General features: G+C 40.2%; 1 protein-coding gene across 2 annotated transcripts in view; it reads left to right on the top strand.

Annotated features, from left to right (window-relative positions):
• Positions 1-15,936, top strand: part of IARS1 (isoleucyl-tRNA synthetase 1) — an 81,259-nt gene that overhangs the window by 41,474 nt on the left and 23,849 nt on the right. For both annotated transcript variants that reach the window (XM_061426194.1, XM_061426195.1), the window contains exons 14-25: positions 77-203; positions 1,450-1,523; positions 1,923-2,117; positions 4,630-4,716; positions 6,406-6,489; positions 7,604-7,748; positions 9,105-9,225; positions 12,865-12,956; positions 13,729-13,806; positions 14,561-14,682; positions 15,406-15,508; positions 15,757-15,840. In XM_061426194.1, the coding sequence (XP_061282178.1) occupies positions 77-203; positions 1,450-1,523; positions 1,923-2,117; positions 4,630-4,716; positions 6,406-6,489; positions 7,604-7,748; positions 9,105-9,225; positions 12,865-12,956; positions 13,729-13,806; positions 14,561-14,682; positions 15,406-15,508; positions 15,757-15,840 (1,312 nt within the window). The remainder of the gene's footprint in view (positions 1-76; positions 204-1,449; positions 1,524-1,922; positions 2,118-4,629; positions 4,717-6,405; positions 6,490-7,603; positions 7,749-9,104; positions 9,226-12,864; positions 12,957-13,728; positions 13,807-14,560; positions 14,683-15,405; positions 15,509-15,756; positions 15,841-15,936) is intronic.

Genomic DNA, 15,936 nt, shown 5'->3' with positions numbered 1-15,936 from the left:
AAAGGCTTATGCAGATATAATTTTATCAGTTTACTTACTAATGTTTTGATGTGATTATCTGATATGTTTATTGCAGGGTCCCAGAGTTTGTGCGAGAAAAGCGATTTGGAAATTGGCTGAAAGATGCACGTGACTGGGCAATTTCCAGAAACAGATACTGGGGCACTCCTATCCCACTGTGGGTCAGCGGTGACTTCGAGGAGGTGAGGCAGGGCAGGAGGGCAGTATATCCTCGTGTTGATTTTTGCAGAAGCACCTCGTTCATGTATCTCAGTATGGGGTAAAAGAATATGGTTTCTTTATTATTTCGTTCCTTTATTTCATCAGGTTTTTTTTCTCTTTATTCCTTCCTAATATCATGACATAAATAAGAATATGTTTTAAATTTATTTTAAATTATATTTTCTTTAATTAAATATAGTTTTAAATTTCCCTTTGCATAAAAGTGAAGAATGCAAGTTGTATTTGTCTCTGGGAAATCCTCACATTGTTTATCTTGTGTTACTTAGATTCTTTTTTACCTCTGAGTTTTTAATGAACAGAAAAGACTCCACGCCCTGCACTAAGTGGCAGTATATTGAAACAACCTTTTAGTGATAAAAAGGACAACTTAAAATTACCAAAGGATTATAGACCTTTAATCTATAAAGTCAAATGTGTGTGTGTGTGTGTGTGTAAATAAATAATAACAGACATATAGATGTATTTCCTGTGCTGAATGCTAAGAGCATTAGAACGGTTATGAAGAGCAGCAGCCCAGGGACCTCAGTAAATCTCTGATAGGGACCTGAAAGGCAAGAGTGAAATAACTAAATCAGAGGACTTTTCAGAACTGAGCAGGAGGGGCAGAGAAAGAAGGCTGTGTATGTTTGTTAGATAGCAGATGTCCTCTGGATGTGAACTACAGCAGCTCCTTCTAGTGTAAGTCAGGAACTTGGCTCCTGTTTGATGACTCCCCATTATGAATAGCCCCGGCCAAGTCCCTTTCCCAGCCTCCTTACATGAACATAATCCTGGTATCTTTCAATCTGATTATTTGGTCCAGTTCATACACAATAAATTAGTTCCAGCTTTAATTTGAGAAGATTTAGGATTAAAAAGCCAAATTCAGGTGCCAGGAATAAACTAAGATGCCTTAGAGCAATAGTCTAGGCATTTCACTTATGCTTATTACTTTTAGCAGAGATTTGGACATAGTAAATCCTCAAGAAATAGTAGTTGAGATGATGGCTGTGAAACTCTCTCTCTGTTGGGAATTTCTGTGATACAGGGATAGGTAGCAAAGAAGTGAAGTCTGCTCACCTATTCAGACAGTTTCCCACAGTCTTTCATGTGGAGCCACATTGATGATAACTGTTGTGAAGATGAAAGGTTTCTAAATCTAAAAATAAATGTTACATAAATTAACTGCATGTGATCTTTGACTCTGAGGCCTTTTATCTTTGACAGGTAGTATGTATTGGGTCAATAGCAGAACTGGAAGAACTATCAGGAACAAAGATCTCAGATCTCCACAGAGAGAGGTCAGTTTCTGCCGGTTTGATTCACTTCTGTTCTGTCATTCAGAGAGTATGGGGCTAGGTCCTAGCCTGTTAAGACATGGTCTCTGTTGCATATCATAGAGCTCCATGAAGAGATCAAACACTAGTTTGCTAAATTACTTTGCTGTTGATGATTCATGTCATCTTGAGGAAAGGTGGCATCTGTCCTTGAGTTAGATGTCAGGAGACTCTGACATATAACCTTCCAGACTGAGCACTGATGACACTTTGTGAAAGCCTGTGATAATTGCCAGTATTTCTGTTTGCATGTAAAAGAGCTGTGAGAGCATTGTGTTTCCTTTTGGCAATTAAACTGTATGTTCTGTTTTGCTTAAAGTTAATTGAAGCAGCTATTTCTTCATTTACTTCTTTGTTTACTAGCATTGACCATCTGACCATTCCTTCACGCTGTGGAAAGGGATTGTTGCATCGTGTCTCTGAAGTGTTTGACTGTTGGTTCGAGAGTGGCAGCATGCCATATGCTCAAATTCATTATCCATTTGAAAACAAGAGGGAGTTTGAGGATGCATTTCCTGCAGACTTCATTGCTGAAGGCATTGACCAAACCAGAGGATGGTATGTTCCTTGTTCTTAAAAGTGATTTATTGATTTGATTTAACTTAGCAGGTATTTTACTTTTAATCACCTAGGTGCTGGGGAGATTGTGTCAGACAAGATAGGCTCTGCTCCTGCCCTCTGTGCCTTACCACCACATACCAAAAAAGTGTCTTTTGAGAAGGTATCTCTTACTACATTACTGCAGTAGTTTTAGAGTTTGAATTATTTCTTTGACATTTTTGAATACAGAGATTTATTATATTGGAAGTTTAAGGGATACAAAACAATATATGTCCCTCTTAGTTGGTTTACTTCAAATCATTTACTCAAATATTTAGTGGGTATTTACATACAAGATATTGGGGAGGTTGCTACAAAATTGAGGAATAGTTGAAAATGTACTCAGGTGTTAAGGCTAGCCTCATAACTTTGTGAAAAATCCAGATTTAAAATCTAAAAAAAAAAAAAAACAAAGCCCATGATGGAAGTAAGAGTTTGCTTGCACAACTGAAGGACCCACATGCCACAAGGAAGATCAAAGATCCCATGTGCTACAATTAAGACCAAATAAATACCCCTTCCTCTGAGGGCAGGTCAGGAGGACCCTGGTTTTTTCTGGTGCCTTACTGAAAGTGGTGCCCTCATCCTTTTAATTAGGAAAAGATGAATTACTGGGCCACAATGCTGGTTAGTTACATGTATGTCTTTGGGGGTCCTTCCAACCATTTTGAGCCATTCCATTCCAGCAGTGAGATTTATCTGAGTCTTTGACATGAGGACTGAGGCCTGGCTAGACTGTCCACCCACCCTGCTGTATTGCTGGTGACGAGATTGTCCTCTTTGGGGGTATCAGTCTGTCTCCTGTGGAGAGCCTGGGATTTGACCTCATAGATCATTTTGACTTACACGTTTTGAACTTTAGCCATAATCTAAAGACTGCAAACTGGCTGTGATTCGGTATAACCTGGACCAGTCCTGTTTGCCCCATGACATCAGGTGGGAACTGAATGTTGTGACCACTAACGGTAATATCAGTCGTCCCATCATTTCCTCCCACGGGTAGGTGCAGGCTTGAGGGATGCTAGGTCCCTTCCTCCTTGGGCTGAGGGCTCCTTCCTTTTGGTGCTCTGTCCCATCCACCTCCCTCCAACTGTTGCCTCAGGTCAGCTGTGCTCTGCTGGGGAGCAAAGGGAAAGGGGAGGAGGGAGAAGCAAGCCGTGTGTGAGCCTCAGGAGCTTCCCCCTCCCCACTCCTTATCCCCCTGCTTGAGCCACAGGCATTAATTGGAAGCTGAGAGGAGTTACAGCTGTTGGCATGAAATCTCCTTCACCCTAACCTGGGGAGGTGAGGACCAGCAGATAATTGCATCCTTCCTTGAGCTGTTGCTGAACGCTGACACTCTAAAGCCAGCTCAGATTCTATAAAAATAAAGTAAAAAAGAAACAAAAAACAATGTTTTTGGACTGACCCACGTTCTTATTATACTTTCATTTGTAATGTTTCTGAAGGAGTATTTAAGGAATGCTGGGTCATTTTCTGTCTTTACTACTAGTAGTCTTCACAAACTGTTGGAATTCCAGCCTTAATGTTCTGGAATGTACTATTTTTAGCTTTCAATCCATTTTTCTATAGAAACAGCTTTTCTTAAAGAGAAAGCCAGATGACTGACCAATAAGTTGTTTGAGGAATTTCCAGATCTGGCAACTGTTAAAAGCTGTCATGTGGGTCCACATGTGCACACTGCCTCCTTCCACTTCTGTCAGGCATGGTCTGCCTCTCCTGAGAACTATGGTCCTATTGACCTGCCCTCAGAGGAAGGGGTATCTGATCATTTATTCAAGGGATCTGGTCTCCCATCCCCATCATTTGTGTCTGGTGATGTTCTTTGACTGCAAAATCCGGTCCTAGATGACACTGGGACAGCTTACATGGGTGTGATGTGGTTCTTTAAGGAAACTAGCTAGCAAATAAATGGCATGCATGATATCTGATATAATAAAAACATTTTCTATGTTCCCACAGTCTACCTTTTGACTTTTGAATGAGAGTGCTTTTTGCGTCTTTTGTCATCAGGCTATCCCCTATGACCTTGTGCTAAAGGCAACATACATCTCTGGATTTTCAGCCTGGCATTTCTGGGAGGTCCTGAGAGAACACCCAGCGTTGCCCACCTCTGCCTTGTGGCTGTCCAACTAGCTCCCCAAGGAAGGTGATAGTACTGTCCCCAGCAGAGAGTCAGTACCTCACTCCAGAGTTTTATTTGCTTTAAATAAAGTACATTTTATTCCTAGTGAAAAGCTCTAGTATGATTGGTCTACAGTGGGTCCTGTCCTTAATTTTTTTACTGCTCCCTAGATGATCCTGATATATCACCAGGCTTAAGAACCATTGCTTTAAGTGCTTATCAAGAAATGTAACTTACCTAAAATAGAAATTCAGTGCAATAAGTAAACACAGTTTTCTTTCCTGTGCTTGAATTCTATTTCTTATTTTATTGAACTGTTTCTTTGTGTGTTTTTTTTCCCCCCAGGTTTTACACCTTGCTGGTGCTAGCCACATCTCTCTTTGGACGGCCACCATTCAAAAATGTGATTGTGAATGGACTTGTCCTGGCAAGGCAGGTGCACTCCCTTGTATAATGATGAGTTCCAGTTCCTCTCTGTTCTTAGAGCGTTTTCTGGTTGGATCTAACCGTTCTTTGTGAATAGAGGAATTTAGAAATGCACCAGTTCTGTTCCTGTTCTTTCCTTCCTTCTACTTTTATACTTCTTTCTGTTTTCTGTTTTCATCCAACTTCTGTCCTTCTCCACCTGTAGCATTCTATCTCTACATATCCCTCTATCTTATGAGAAGGACTTCATTAAGAACTAAGCCTAATGGAGGCGGACCAAGGGGGGGACATGTGTCCCATTATACTACTAATGATAAAATAGCATTTGTCATTTAGAATTTTATAAAGTACTTTTGCTTATAGCTCTTATTTAATCTGTGAACTGGTCCTTTAATGTACTTTTAGTTGTCCTCTTTTTAATATATGAAGAACCTGTTCGTTCCAGAGGCTTATAATAGAGAACTCTTATTTTTTCCTTTGCTTCCGTTGCCTCTAGTCATTAAAAGTAAAAACAAAAATAAGAAAATTAATTATTATACATAGATATCTTGCTTCATGTGCCCTTCAAAGTGAGGGATGACACCTAGCACTGTCCCAGGCCCTGTTTTGAGCATTTATACATCTTTACTCATTACTCCCAGAGCCATTTGAAATGGGTCCTTTAATTGTCCGGTTCAACATCTGAGGCATTTGAGGTGCAGAAGAAGTAAGGTTACACTGCAACAGAGTGATAAATTCTAGTTCTGTACCTACGTAGTCTGGCTCTACAGTCTGTGCTTAAAAAAAAAAAAAAAAAAATAGAAATCTTATTGAATTATAGTTGCGAAAATTAATAGAGACAGCTTATGTGCTTTGCCTGGTTTCCCCAGTGGTCATGTTTCTTGAAACCATAGCATATCGTCAAGATCAGGCTGTTGATTCAGTTCACCAATCTTAATCAGATTTCCCCAGTTACACTCATTTGCTATTGCATGCAATATTTCATGCATAGGTTCCTCTACCCACCTGCACAGTCAAAATACTGGGCCTGTTTCAGCATCACAGGATGTCTCTATTGCCCTTTTATAACCATACCTTCTCTACCCCTTCATACCCCACCAAGTTCAGCTTCAGCCCTAATCTCCAACACCTGGCAACCATTAATCTATTCCCCATCTCTGTAATTTTGTCATTTCAAGCATGATGCATAAATGGATTTGTATCCAGTTCTGTGCTTGACTTTTTTTTGTTCAGTGTAATTCCTGGAGATCCCTTGGGTGGTTGTATGTATCCATAGTTCCTTCTCGTTGTTGAGCAGTGTTCCATGATGACCAGCAGTTTGATCTTTCACCTGCTGAAAGACGTTGGGGTTGTTTCTAGTGTTTGCCAACTATGAGTAAAACTGTGAACTTTTCTTCATAGATTTTGTGTAAATCGAAGTTTTCATTTCTCTGGGATAAATACAAAAGCTGTGTTTTTGAATTGTTATACTCTTACATCTTCCTGCTGCCATTTATTCTGAAACTTCTCCATTTACTCACTACAGTAGTCTGAAAGAAGCTTACACAGATTTTAACAAAACAACCTTATTGTTGTGCCTTAATAGTAGCTTGTGTCCCCTTTGCAGTTATGTATTCCAAATTATAGATAATCTGTAGCCATATATAAACTGTGATGTTGACTTATTTAATTGATGTCTCCCTTTTGTTTTTCAAGTGATGGTCAAAAAATGAGCAAACGCAAAAAGAATTATCCAGACCCACTTTCAGTAATTGATAAATATGGTGCTGATGCCCTCAGGTACGGACCAGTGCTCTGCCTTGTGTGTATGTGTCGTCTCTTATGTAAGCATCTGACATTCAGTGATACAGTCATGGTTTCGGTGATGCTGATCATTCTATTAATTTGGTTTATAATTAGCTCTTTTTTAAAAATGCACGTCTATTACATGGAATTGTATTGATATGTTATTGACTTTAAATCCCAAAGATCATTTTCTAAATTGTAAAGATGTTTCTAAATCTAGAGGTCTTTTGGAAGATGAGTCTCTGTGTTAGATTTTATTGAGTAGCACAGGTACTTCCAAGTTAGTTGCTGGTGCCTCTGACTTACTCCTATAGATTCCCTGTCTTGGTATTAAAATTCTTATATCATTTATTTCTATTTTGCACTTACTCCTCAGACAACCATATGAGGTACATTTATGCTAGAGCAAATAAAAATTAATACTGAAAATTTTTTAGAGAAAGATACTGCTTGAAATAGAGTCATAAACTTTCAGTGCTCAGGTTAAAAGGAACCATGGAGATCTTGTTCTGCATCCTCCTGTTACTAACAGGAGACCCACACCCAGGGCCTTTGGGCAAGCGTATTCACGGTTCCCATGTTGCCCGGGAGCAGTTTATTCAGTGTCCTGCAACCCCAGTTATCTGTTAGACTCAACCTTGGCATAGCTGACTACTTGGCCTGATTATGCTTTGTATTGAAGGCTGTCCTGCAGGATGTTTAACACTGTCCCTGGCCTCTGCCCTCTGAGTCCCTCTCTGTTGGCAAAATGCTTGTGTGGCTGTCCCTTGTGAATCCCTGATGCCTAAACACACAGTCCTGGGAGGAGGGCCTAACTACTTCCTCTTGGTGCTGCCACGCCTCCTGGGGCCTGTGCCAAACCAGCCAGGACATGATTCTAGGTTAGTCCAGCGCCATATTCTGGTGTGGCACTCTTGGCCTCCCCTTTAGAATTTTCTCGGTCTCTTACAGAAAGTGAGAACTTTGTCAGTTTTAAGCGGACTGTTTGAAAAGTATTTATAATGTCCCCATTTTGCAGAAAAAGTGCTGATATGGGTATTACCCTGTCAACATGTCAGTAATATTTGGTTTACTGTCCTCATTTCCATGTATTTTTTTCTTCTTCCAGATTATATCTGATTAACTCCCCTGTGGTGAGAGCAGAAAACCTTCGCTTTAAGGAAGAGGGTGTCCGAGATGTCCTGAAGGATGTACTGCTCCCTTGGTACAATGCCTATCGCTTCTTCATCCAGAACGTCCTAAGGCTACAGAAGGTATGGGTTGCCGTGCTGTGGAGTGGGGTCTGCCCCGCTGAGCTGGGTTTGTAAAAGATAGGGGTGAGCTGTGAGGTGGAGTTCCATGAGAGATTTGGCTGAGCAGGCCCCATGGGTGGGGGCTCAGAGCTGTTGGAGAGGCCATAGATGAAGGTGCAACAGTTGTCCGGGGACTGTGCTGAGCCAAGGAGAACAGGACTGGAGCTTTGCCATTTGGGCAGATGCTCACCTCTGCAAGACACAGATGGTTCACCTGTTTAAGAAGAGTTGCATTGGATATTCATTTAGCCAGCCAAATTCATGATGAGCAAGCAAGTAAAGAGTCAGCTACTGTCAGAGTGAGTGCCTCGTAAAGGCTGCTGCCTATGAGTGGTCAAGAAGGGCCACTTCATGAGGGCATTTGGGCTGAGACTCCAAGAAAAATTCTCATTGAGTTGCTGGGATGAAAAACAGTGGTTGTGATATATGTGAAGGTGTCTCAGAGCAGTGACCTGCTGACTTGGGAAGCATCCTCTGAGAAGCCCCCATATGTTTTGCTGCCTCTGGTTCATCTTGTCTGCTAAATGAACCCCCCCTACCAGGAAGAACAGGGTCTTCTCCAGGCCCTAGTGTTGTTCCTCTTTTTGATCCCACCACCTCTCAGGCCAGTAGTCATGAAGTGGGTCTACTTTGCAGACCTCTGCCTGTGTGGAACTCAAGAAAACAGACTGGGTTAAACCACTCATCTCTGGGGCTTATCTGGGCCTGGCAGAAAGATGCAGACTACAGCACTGGGTGCTTAAATCAGGGCAGGAGTCAGTGTGGTTGCTCCCTCGCCATCCTGATCGTGATGCTGTTGAGAAGGGACAGGTGAAGTGGGCCTTAAGGATCAAGGAGGATTTGCAAAGGAAAAAGCAGCAGGTAAATAGAGCATTCTGGGTAAAATAAATTAAGCAAAGACATTAACTCCTAGTATTCATTTTCAGCTTATAGATAGTTGTCCATTCCTACCCAGTTTTACTGTCCATCCTTCCTCAGATTTAAGGTAACTAAACACTATATTTACTGACAGGATTTTGAAATATTTCTGAATTCATAATTACTCTTTGATGATAGGAATCATTTTTTCCTAAATTCTCTTTAGTTCATTCAGAAATGTATTTTATTAATTGAGGACTTAATGTTCCAAATTTAGCATTTACTTGGAAAATATTATTAAGAATCAGAAATTTAGATTGCCAATAGAGTCTGTATTTTGTGAAATTTTTTTTTTTTTGGTTTGCCTAGTTCTTTCAGTTTAAATCATTTAAAGAGTTCATTTCCTTACAGTGGTTTTCCCCATGCATGCAAAAAGTTTCAATAATTGTCACTTCCTAGGAAGAAGAAATGGAATTCCTTTACAACGAGAACATGGTTAAAGAAAGTACCAACATCACAGACCGGTGGGTCCTGTCCTTTATGCAGTCGCTCGTTGGGTTCTTTGAGACCGAAATGGCAGGTATGTCTCTTTTCAGCCTTCCTCCCAGGAATAAAGATTCTGTCTTTATAATTACTCTTTTAGTATTTAATTGTTTTTCTTTATAAACACAGACTTTTTTTTTTGAAGAATAGTCAATTTACAATGTTGCATTAGTTTTTGCTGTACAGCAAAGTGATTCAGATATATATGTTTTTTTTTCCTTTTTCATATTCTTTTCTATTATGGTTTATTATAGGATATTGAATATAGTTCCCTGTGCTGTACAATAGGACTTTGTTGTTTATTGAATTTATAGTAGTTTGTATCTGTTAATTCCAAACTCCTGATTTATCCCTCCCCCATCCCATTTCCCCTTTGGTAACTGTAAGGTTTTTGTTTGTTTGTTGGTTGGTTTTTTTAAATGTCCATGAGTCTGTTTCATTTTGTGAATAAGTTCATTTGTATCATATTTTATTTAGATCTCACGTATAAGTGATATCTTACAGTATTTGTCTTTCTCTTTCTGACTTAGTATGATATTCTCTAGATCCATACATGTTGCTGCAAAGGCTTTATTTCATATTATTTCATTCTTTTTATTGCTGAGGAGCATTCCTCTGTGTGTGTGTGTGCACGCACACATCTTCTTTATCTGTTCTTCTGTTGGTGGCCTTTTAGGTTGCTTCCATATCTTGGCTATTGTAAATAGTGCTGCAGTGAACCCTGGGGTGCATGCCTCTTTTCAAGTTAGAATTTCAGGTTTTTAAGGAACCTCCATACTGTTTCCATTGTGGCTATACCAGTGTACATTCCTACCAACAGTGTAGGGGAAGGTTCCCTTTCTCCACATCCTCTTCAGCATTAGTTATTTGAGGGCTTTTTTTAATGATGGCCATTCTGACTGGTGTAAATGATAATTGGCAGTGTTGAACATCATCTGATGTGCCTATTGGCCATCTGTATGTCTTCTTTGGAAAAATGTCTATTTAGGTCTTCTGCCCATTTTTTTTTTTTTCTTGTTTTTATTTATTTTTTTTTTTGTATGAGCTATTTGTATATTTTGGAAATTAAGCCCTTGTTAGTCACATTGTTTGCAAATATTTTCTCCTAGTCCACACATTGTCTTGTTTTATTCATAGTTTCTTTTGCTGTACAAAAGCTTATGGTTGATTACATCCCATTTGTATTTGTTCCCATTTCTATGTTCTCTTGGAGGAGTTTTATGGTGTCATGTCTTAAGTCTTTATGCCATTTTGAGTTTATTTTTATGTATGGTGTAAATGAGCGTTCTAATATCATTGATTTACATGTGATTGTCCAGGTTTTCCCACACCACTTGCTGAAGAGACTATCTTTTTTCCATTGTGTGTTCTTGCCTCCTTTGTGGAAGATTAATTCACCATAGGTGTGTGGTTTTCTAAACATAGAGGAAATTTTATAGAAATTTCGAGAGAGACAGAACACTAGATGAATAAATGTTTCTTTTTACCTCTCAAATATAATTTTAAGGCTTGTTTGTTGTAGAAATGTATTGTTCCAAGGCCTGAGAGATTGTCTTGAGGGGATATCTAGTGGCCTTACCCCACCACAGACACCACACAGGCCCATGGAATCACAGGCTTCAGTAGTGGATGCCCATGGGTTCAGATCCCAACTTGTACACCACTTGTTCCCTGGGGGAAGCATCGTCTAGTCTATGAGCCTCCATTTCTATCTCCAAAAAGTACCTAGTAATAGTTTTTATAAGACTTAGATAGAAACTGTGTACATGCAGTAGCTAGCAGATAATAGGCAGGTTCTTAATAAGTAGTACTTGTTACTAATATGTTTTTAATTTATTTTTAGGTCTACTTTATTAAATAAGTAGACTGGAAAAATTAGGAAATTCAGAAACACAGTAAGGAAATCGACATTTCCCCACATTTCTGTTACTTAACAACAATGAATTTGTTTTTAGACAGAGGTTGAAAAGGTAGGTAATGTTGGTTTCCTTAAAGTCGGAGATCGACAACCATAAGTCAAGGTGAGAAATTCAAGAAATTGTTAACCAGGATACCTGAGATGGGTCTGAGTGTTTATGGGTCTGATAAAGTCGGTGGCCAGTGGAGAAAAAATGGCATCCCTGTGTGCACCCTGGTAACATAAACCACCCTCGCACAGCATCCTGGGGTTGGCAGGTGCTCCTACTCAGGTACAGCACTCCAGTGGATTTAAGAGGCCAGAGCAGTCAGGTGGTTCATGTAGGGGTCTTCAGTTCCTCAGCTGGTACATAGCTCTTCATGGAAAAGTTGATGCCTCTGTATTTGGCATAATTGGATGGTTAGTCCAGGAAATTTTGAATGTTTTATCAGTCATCCTAAAGGACTATGCCCACTTTTAAACATGCATAATAAGCAAGAGAGTTCCAAGAAAACATCTGTTTCTGTTTCTGTTTATTAGCTATGCCAAAGCCTTTGACTGTGTGGATCACAATAAACTGTGGAAAATTCTGAAAGAGATGGGAATACCAGACCACCCGACCTGCCTCTTGAGAAATCCAAGGGACTCCCAAGAGTCTTCTCCAACACCACAGTTCAAAAGCATCAATTCTTTGGCGCTCAGGTTACTTTATAGTTCAATACTCACATCCATACATGACTGCTGGAAAAACCATAGCTTTGACTAGATGGACCTTTGTTAACAAAGTAATGTCTCCGCTTTGCAGTACGCTGTCTAGGTTGGTCATAGATTTTCTTCCAAGGACCAAGCGTCTTTCAATTTCATGGCTGCAGTCACCATCTGCAATGATTTTGGAGCCCCCCAAAAATAAAGTCTGTCACTCTTTCTACTGTATCTCCATCTATTTGCCATGAAGTGATGGGACCAGATGCCATGATCTTAGTTTTCTGAATGTTGAGCTTTAAGCCAACTTTTTCACTCTCCTTTTTCACTTTTATCAAGAAGCTCTCTAGTTCTTCTTCCCTTTCTGCCATAAGGGTGGTGCCATCTGCATATCTGAGGTTATTCATGTTTCTCCCAGCAATCTTGATTCCAGCTTGTGCTTCCTCCAGCCCAGTGTTTCTCATGATGTACTCTGCATATAAGTTAAATAGGCAGGGTGACAGTATACAGCCTTGATGTACTCCTTTTCCTATTTGGAACCAGTCTGTTGTTCCATCTCCAGTTCTAACTGTTGCTTCCCAACTAGCATACAGGTTTCTCAAGAGGCAGGTCAGGTGGTCTGGTATTCCCATTCCCATCTCTTTAAGAATTTTCCAGAGTTTGTTGTGGTCCACACAGTCAAAGACTTTCACATAGTCAATAAAGCAGATGTTTTTATGGAACTGTCTTGCTTTTCTGATGATCCAACGGATGTTGGCATTGATCTCTGGTTCCTTTGCCTTTTCTAAGTCCAGCTTGAACATCTGGAAGTTCATGGTTCACGTACTGTTAAAGTCTGGCTTGGAGAATTTTGAGCATTACTTTACTATCATGTGAGATGAGGGCAATTGTGTGGTAGTTTGAGCGTTCTTTGGCATTGCCTTTCTTTGGGATTGGAATGAAAACTGACCTATCTCTCTAATAGATGTGATAGCCCTTAAATGGCAGGGCCTACTTGCTCTTCTTGTATCCAGCCCTACCTTAAGCTCCCAAGACTTTTATATGTTCTCACGGTCCAATTGGTTGTCTTACTTTCAGCTTACAGGCTCTATACTGTGGTTCCTCGCCTGGTCAAGTTTGTGGATATTTTGACCAATTGGTATGTTCGGATGAACCGTAGAAGATTAAAGGTAAGTGCAGGCTTCTATTGGGAAGAGCAGAAAGTGCAAGAAGTATGAGAGTTGAGGAAAAATGAGAACAACCAAAAGGAAAAAGGGCGTTTTCAAATGCTCTCACTTGGTGAAGCTATCTTTTTCCTTTTACGTTGCATATTAACTGTACTGCCATGTTTTGGATAGGGGAATCCTTAAGTTTAAAAGTCATCTCACATGTTTTCAAAACACAATTATAGACATCATATTAGAGGCAAAGTCTCAGGCCATTTAGGACTGTACTGAACAGACCTGTTAAAATCAAATAATTCATGCAGGTATTTTGCAAATGTTGTTCGGTACAGCTGTGATCTTCAGATGGGCACTTCATCGCTTCTAACACTAGAGGGACAGTTACTTATTGATGATACTCTTCATTAAGTCTTTGGGGATATAGGATGAGTAAAGCATGGAGCCTGTCCCAGAACTTAAGCTATGCATAAACAGCAATGCTCCAAAACAGGGAGTGAGGTGCACCCAGACCACTGCCCATCAGTACTACCTTCAAATGTGTTAATGATAAAATCCTGTAACAAAACAGTAATTTTGTTTTGTTAAAATATATTACATACACGTGCATGTATGTGTGTGTATGCACATATATTTAGCAGAACATTAAAATGTTTAAAGTAGTTATGTTATCTCTGGATAACTTAATTATAGCTGAGTTTGCCCCTTTTTATTACCTTTTTTTTTCTCTGTAGTGAGCTACTGGTTTTAACAGTTTACTGTGTGTGTTTTCCATCCTTAGGGTGAAAATGGAGTAGAGGATTGTGTTAAGGCCCTGGAGACCTTGTTTAGTGTTCTGCTGTCTTTGTGCAGACTTATGGTAAGATGCTTGATCCCGTTCTAAAGCTCTAGCCCTGTGGGCTGCTTGTGGTGCCCAGTTGCTGCACTGTCCTCTGTTTGTATCTGTTCTCTATTTTTTCTACATTTTAAAGTCCTGTAATCATCTGTGAGTATCAGGGAAGGTCTTGAGCTAACAGCTAACCAAACAAATACAAATATTGCAAACAGTATTTCACTTGAGACATGTTCCTACCAATTGAAATATTCATTAAATGATATATAAGTAAAAATTCCACCCTTAGTTTCCTGTGTCTTATTTCTGCTCTTTCACTCTAATGATACAAGCCTTCTGTTTATTTCCTAAACATACATGGAATGAGAACCTGCTTTATCCCAGGTCCTCTACCTGGTGTCTCATGTATGAGCTCATTCCTTCTTCCTGTTAAGCAGGTAGTGTTTCCCCAGTTTACAGATGAGGTTTCTGAGATTTTAGGAATATTCATTCCTCTGCAATTGACCTAACTGCCATGTGGTCATCGGCTCCTGTTTTTATTATGGACATCTTCAAGGATGTTTTGGACACTTCTGTCTGTAGTCCTACTTCTTTGCTTCATGAGTGTGTCTCACCAAGTTCAAAATGAGGTCATTTTCTTAGGGCATGTTGTATTAACCTCATGTCCAGTTCTGTGCATATTCCTCTGTCATTTCTCTAAAATGTTTCAGTTGTTTCTAACTCTGAGATCAGTTAATGATGGCTACATATGAATGACATAATGTTTTCTGTCCTTATACAGGCCCCCTATACCCCTTTTCTTACTGAATTGATGTATCAGAATCTGAAGACACTGATTGACCCTGTTTCTGTCCAGGACAAGGACACATTCAGTATTCACTACCTCATGCTGCCCCATGTTCGGTAAGAATCAAATATACCTAAGCGTCACCTGGGCCATGGGAAGGAGAGTTGCTAGAGATGCACTCATGTGGGGGCCCCAGCTCCCTGCTCCAGCTCACCCATGCCATGCCTTCCAGTTGAGCTATTCCTCAGGCTACAGAATGAGTATAAGAGGGATACTTAGGGTGGAATCCCCTGTAGAGCTGTGGCATGTAGGGTGTGGGTAGGCCTTTGGTATCGTTTTGGGGAGCTGCTATGCACTGAGCATCAGGCTCAAGCTTGCCTCTCACTGCTGCTGCTGCTGCTGCTGCTAAGTCGCTTCAGTCGTGTCTGACTCTGCGACCCCATAGATGTCAGCCCACCAGGCTCCCCCGTCCCTGGGATTCTCCAGGCAAGAACACTGGAGTGGGTTGCCATTTCCTTCTCCAATGCATGAAAGTGAAAAGTGAAAGTGAAGTCACTCAGTCGTGTCCGACTCTTTGTGACCCCATGGACTGCAGCCTACCAGGCTCCTCCACCCATTGGATTTTCCAGGCAAGAGTACTGGGGTGCCATTGCCTTCTCCCTGCCTCTCACTATAAGCCCCCAAAACAGTCACACTATGTTCCCAAGAGCCTCCCTTGGGAAGCTAACCACACCATCACATCTCTCATCCGACTTTCTTCCTCAATGAAGCACGTTTCTTCTTTGAGATTTTCTCTTTTTAAATCTATTATCTTTTATGTTCCTACCTCTCCCAATCAGTGAGGAATTGATTGACAAGAAAACTGAGAGTGCAGTATCTAGAATGCAGTCTGTGATTGAACTTGGCCGAGTGATTCGAGACCGCAAAACTATTCCAATAAAGGTTTGAGATTTTATTTCTATTTTAAATTGCATACACCTAGAGAATTATGTCTTTGGAGTATTTTCTTAATATAAAGGGCTTCCAGCAATGGCATTAATTTCTTTTTGCAGTAAGGCTGTGAATGACTTAATACTAGTTAAGCCTGTTTAGTCTAGAGCTTGAAATTCAGATAGAACATGTAACATTCATATTTCTGCAGTTTAGAAGACTGGATGCTTAGTGAACTTTCCCTTCCCTTTTCTTTCTAGTATCCTTTGAAAGAAATTGTTGTTATCCATCAAGATCAGGAAGCTCTTAATGAAGTTAAGTCTTTGGAGAAATATATCATTGAGGTAAGACAGTTGATTTGTGTGATTTGGTCCAAACAGGCTTCTGTCCTTGGGAAGATTATTTTGATTAGTGTTCTTTATCAGTATATACATAAATGT

The sequence above is a fragment of the Bos javanicus genome, chromosome 8 (genome assembly GCF_032452875.1).
Source record: "Bos javanicus breed banteng chromosome 8, ARS-OSU_banteng_1.0, whole genome shotgun sequence".
In the NCBI taxonomy this organism is placed as follows: domain Eukaryota; kingdom Metazoa; phylum Chordata; class Mammalia; order Artiodactyla; family Bovidae; genus Bos; species Bos javanicus.
This window is presented reverse-complemented; position numbering and strand designations above follow the sequence as displayed.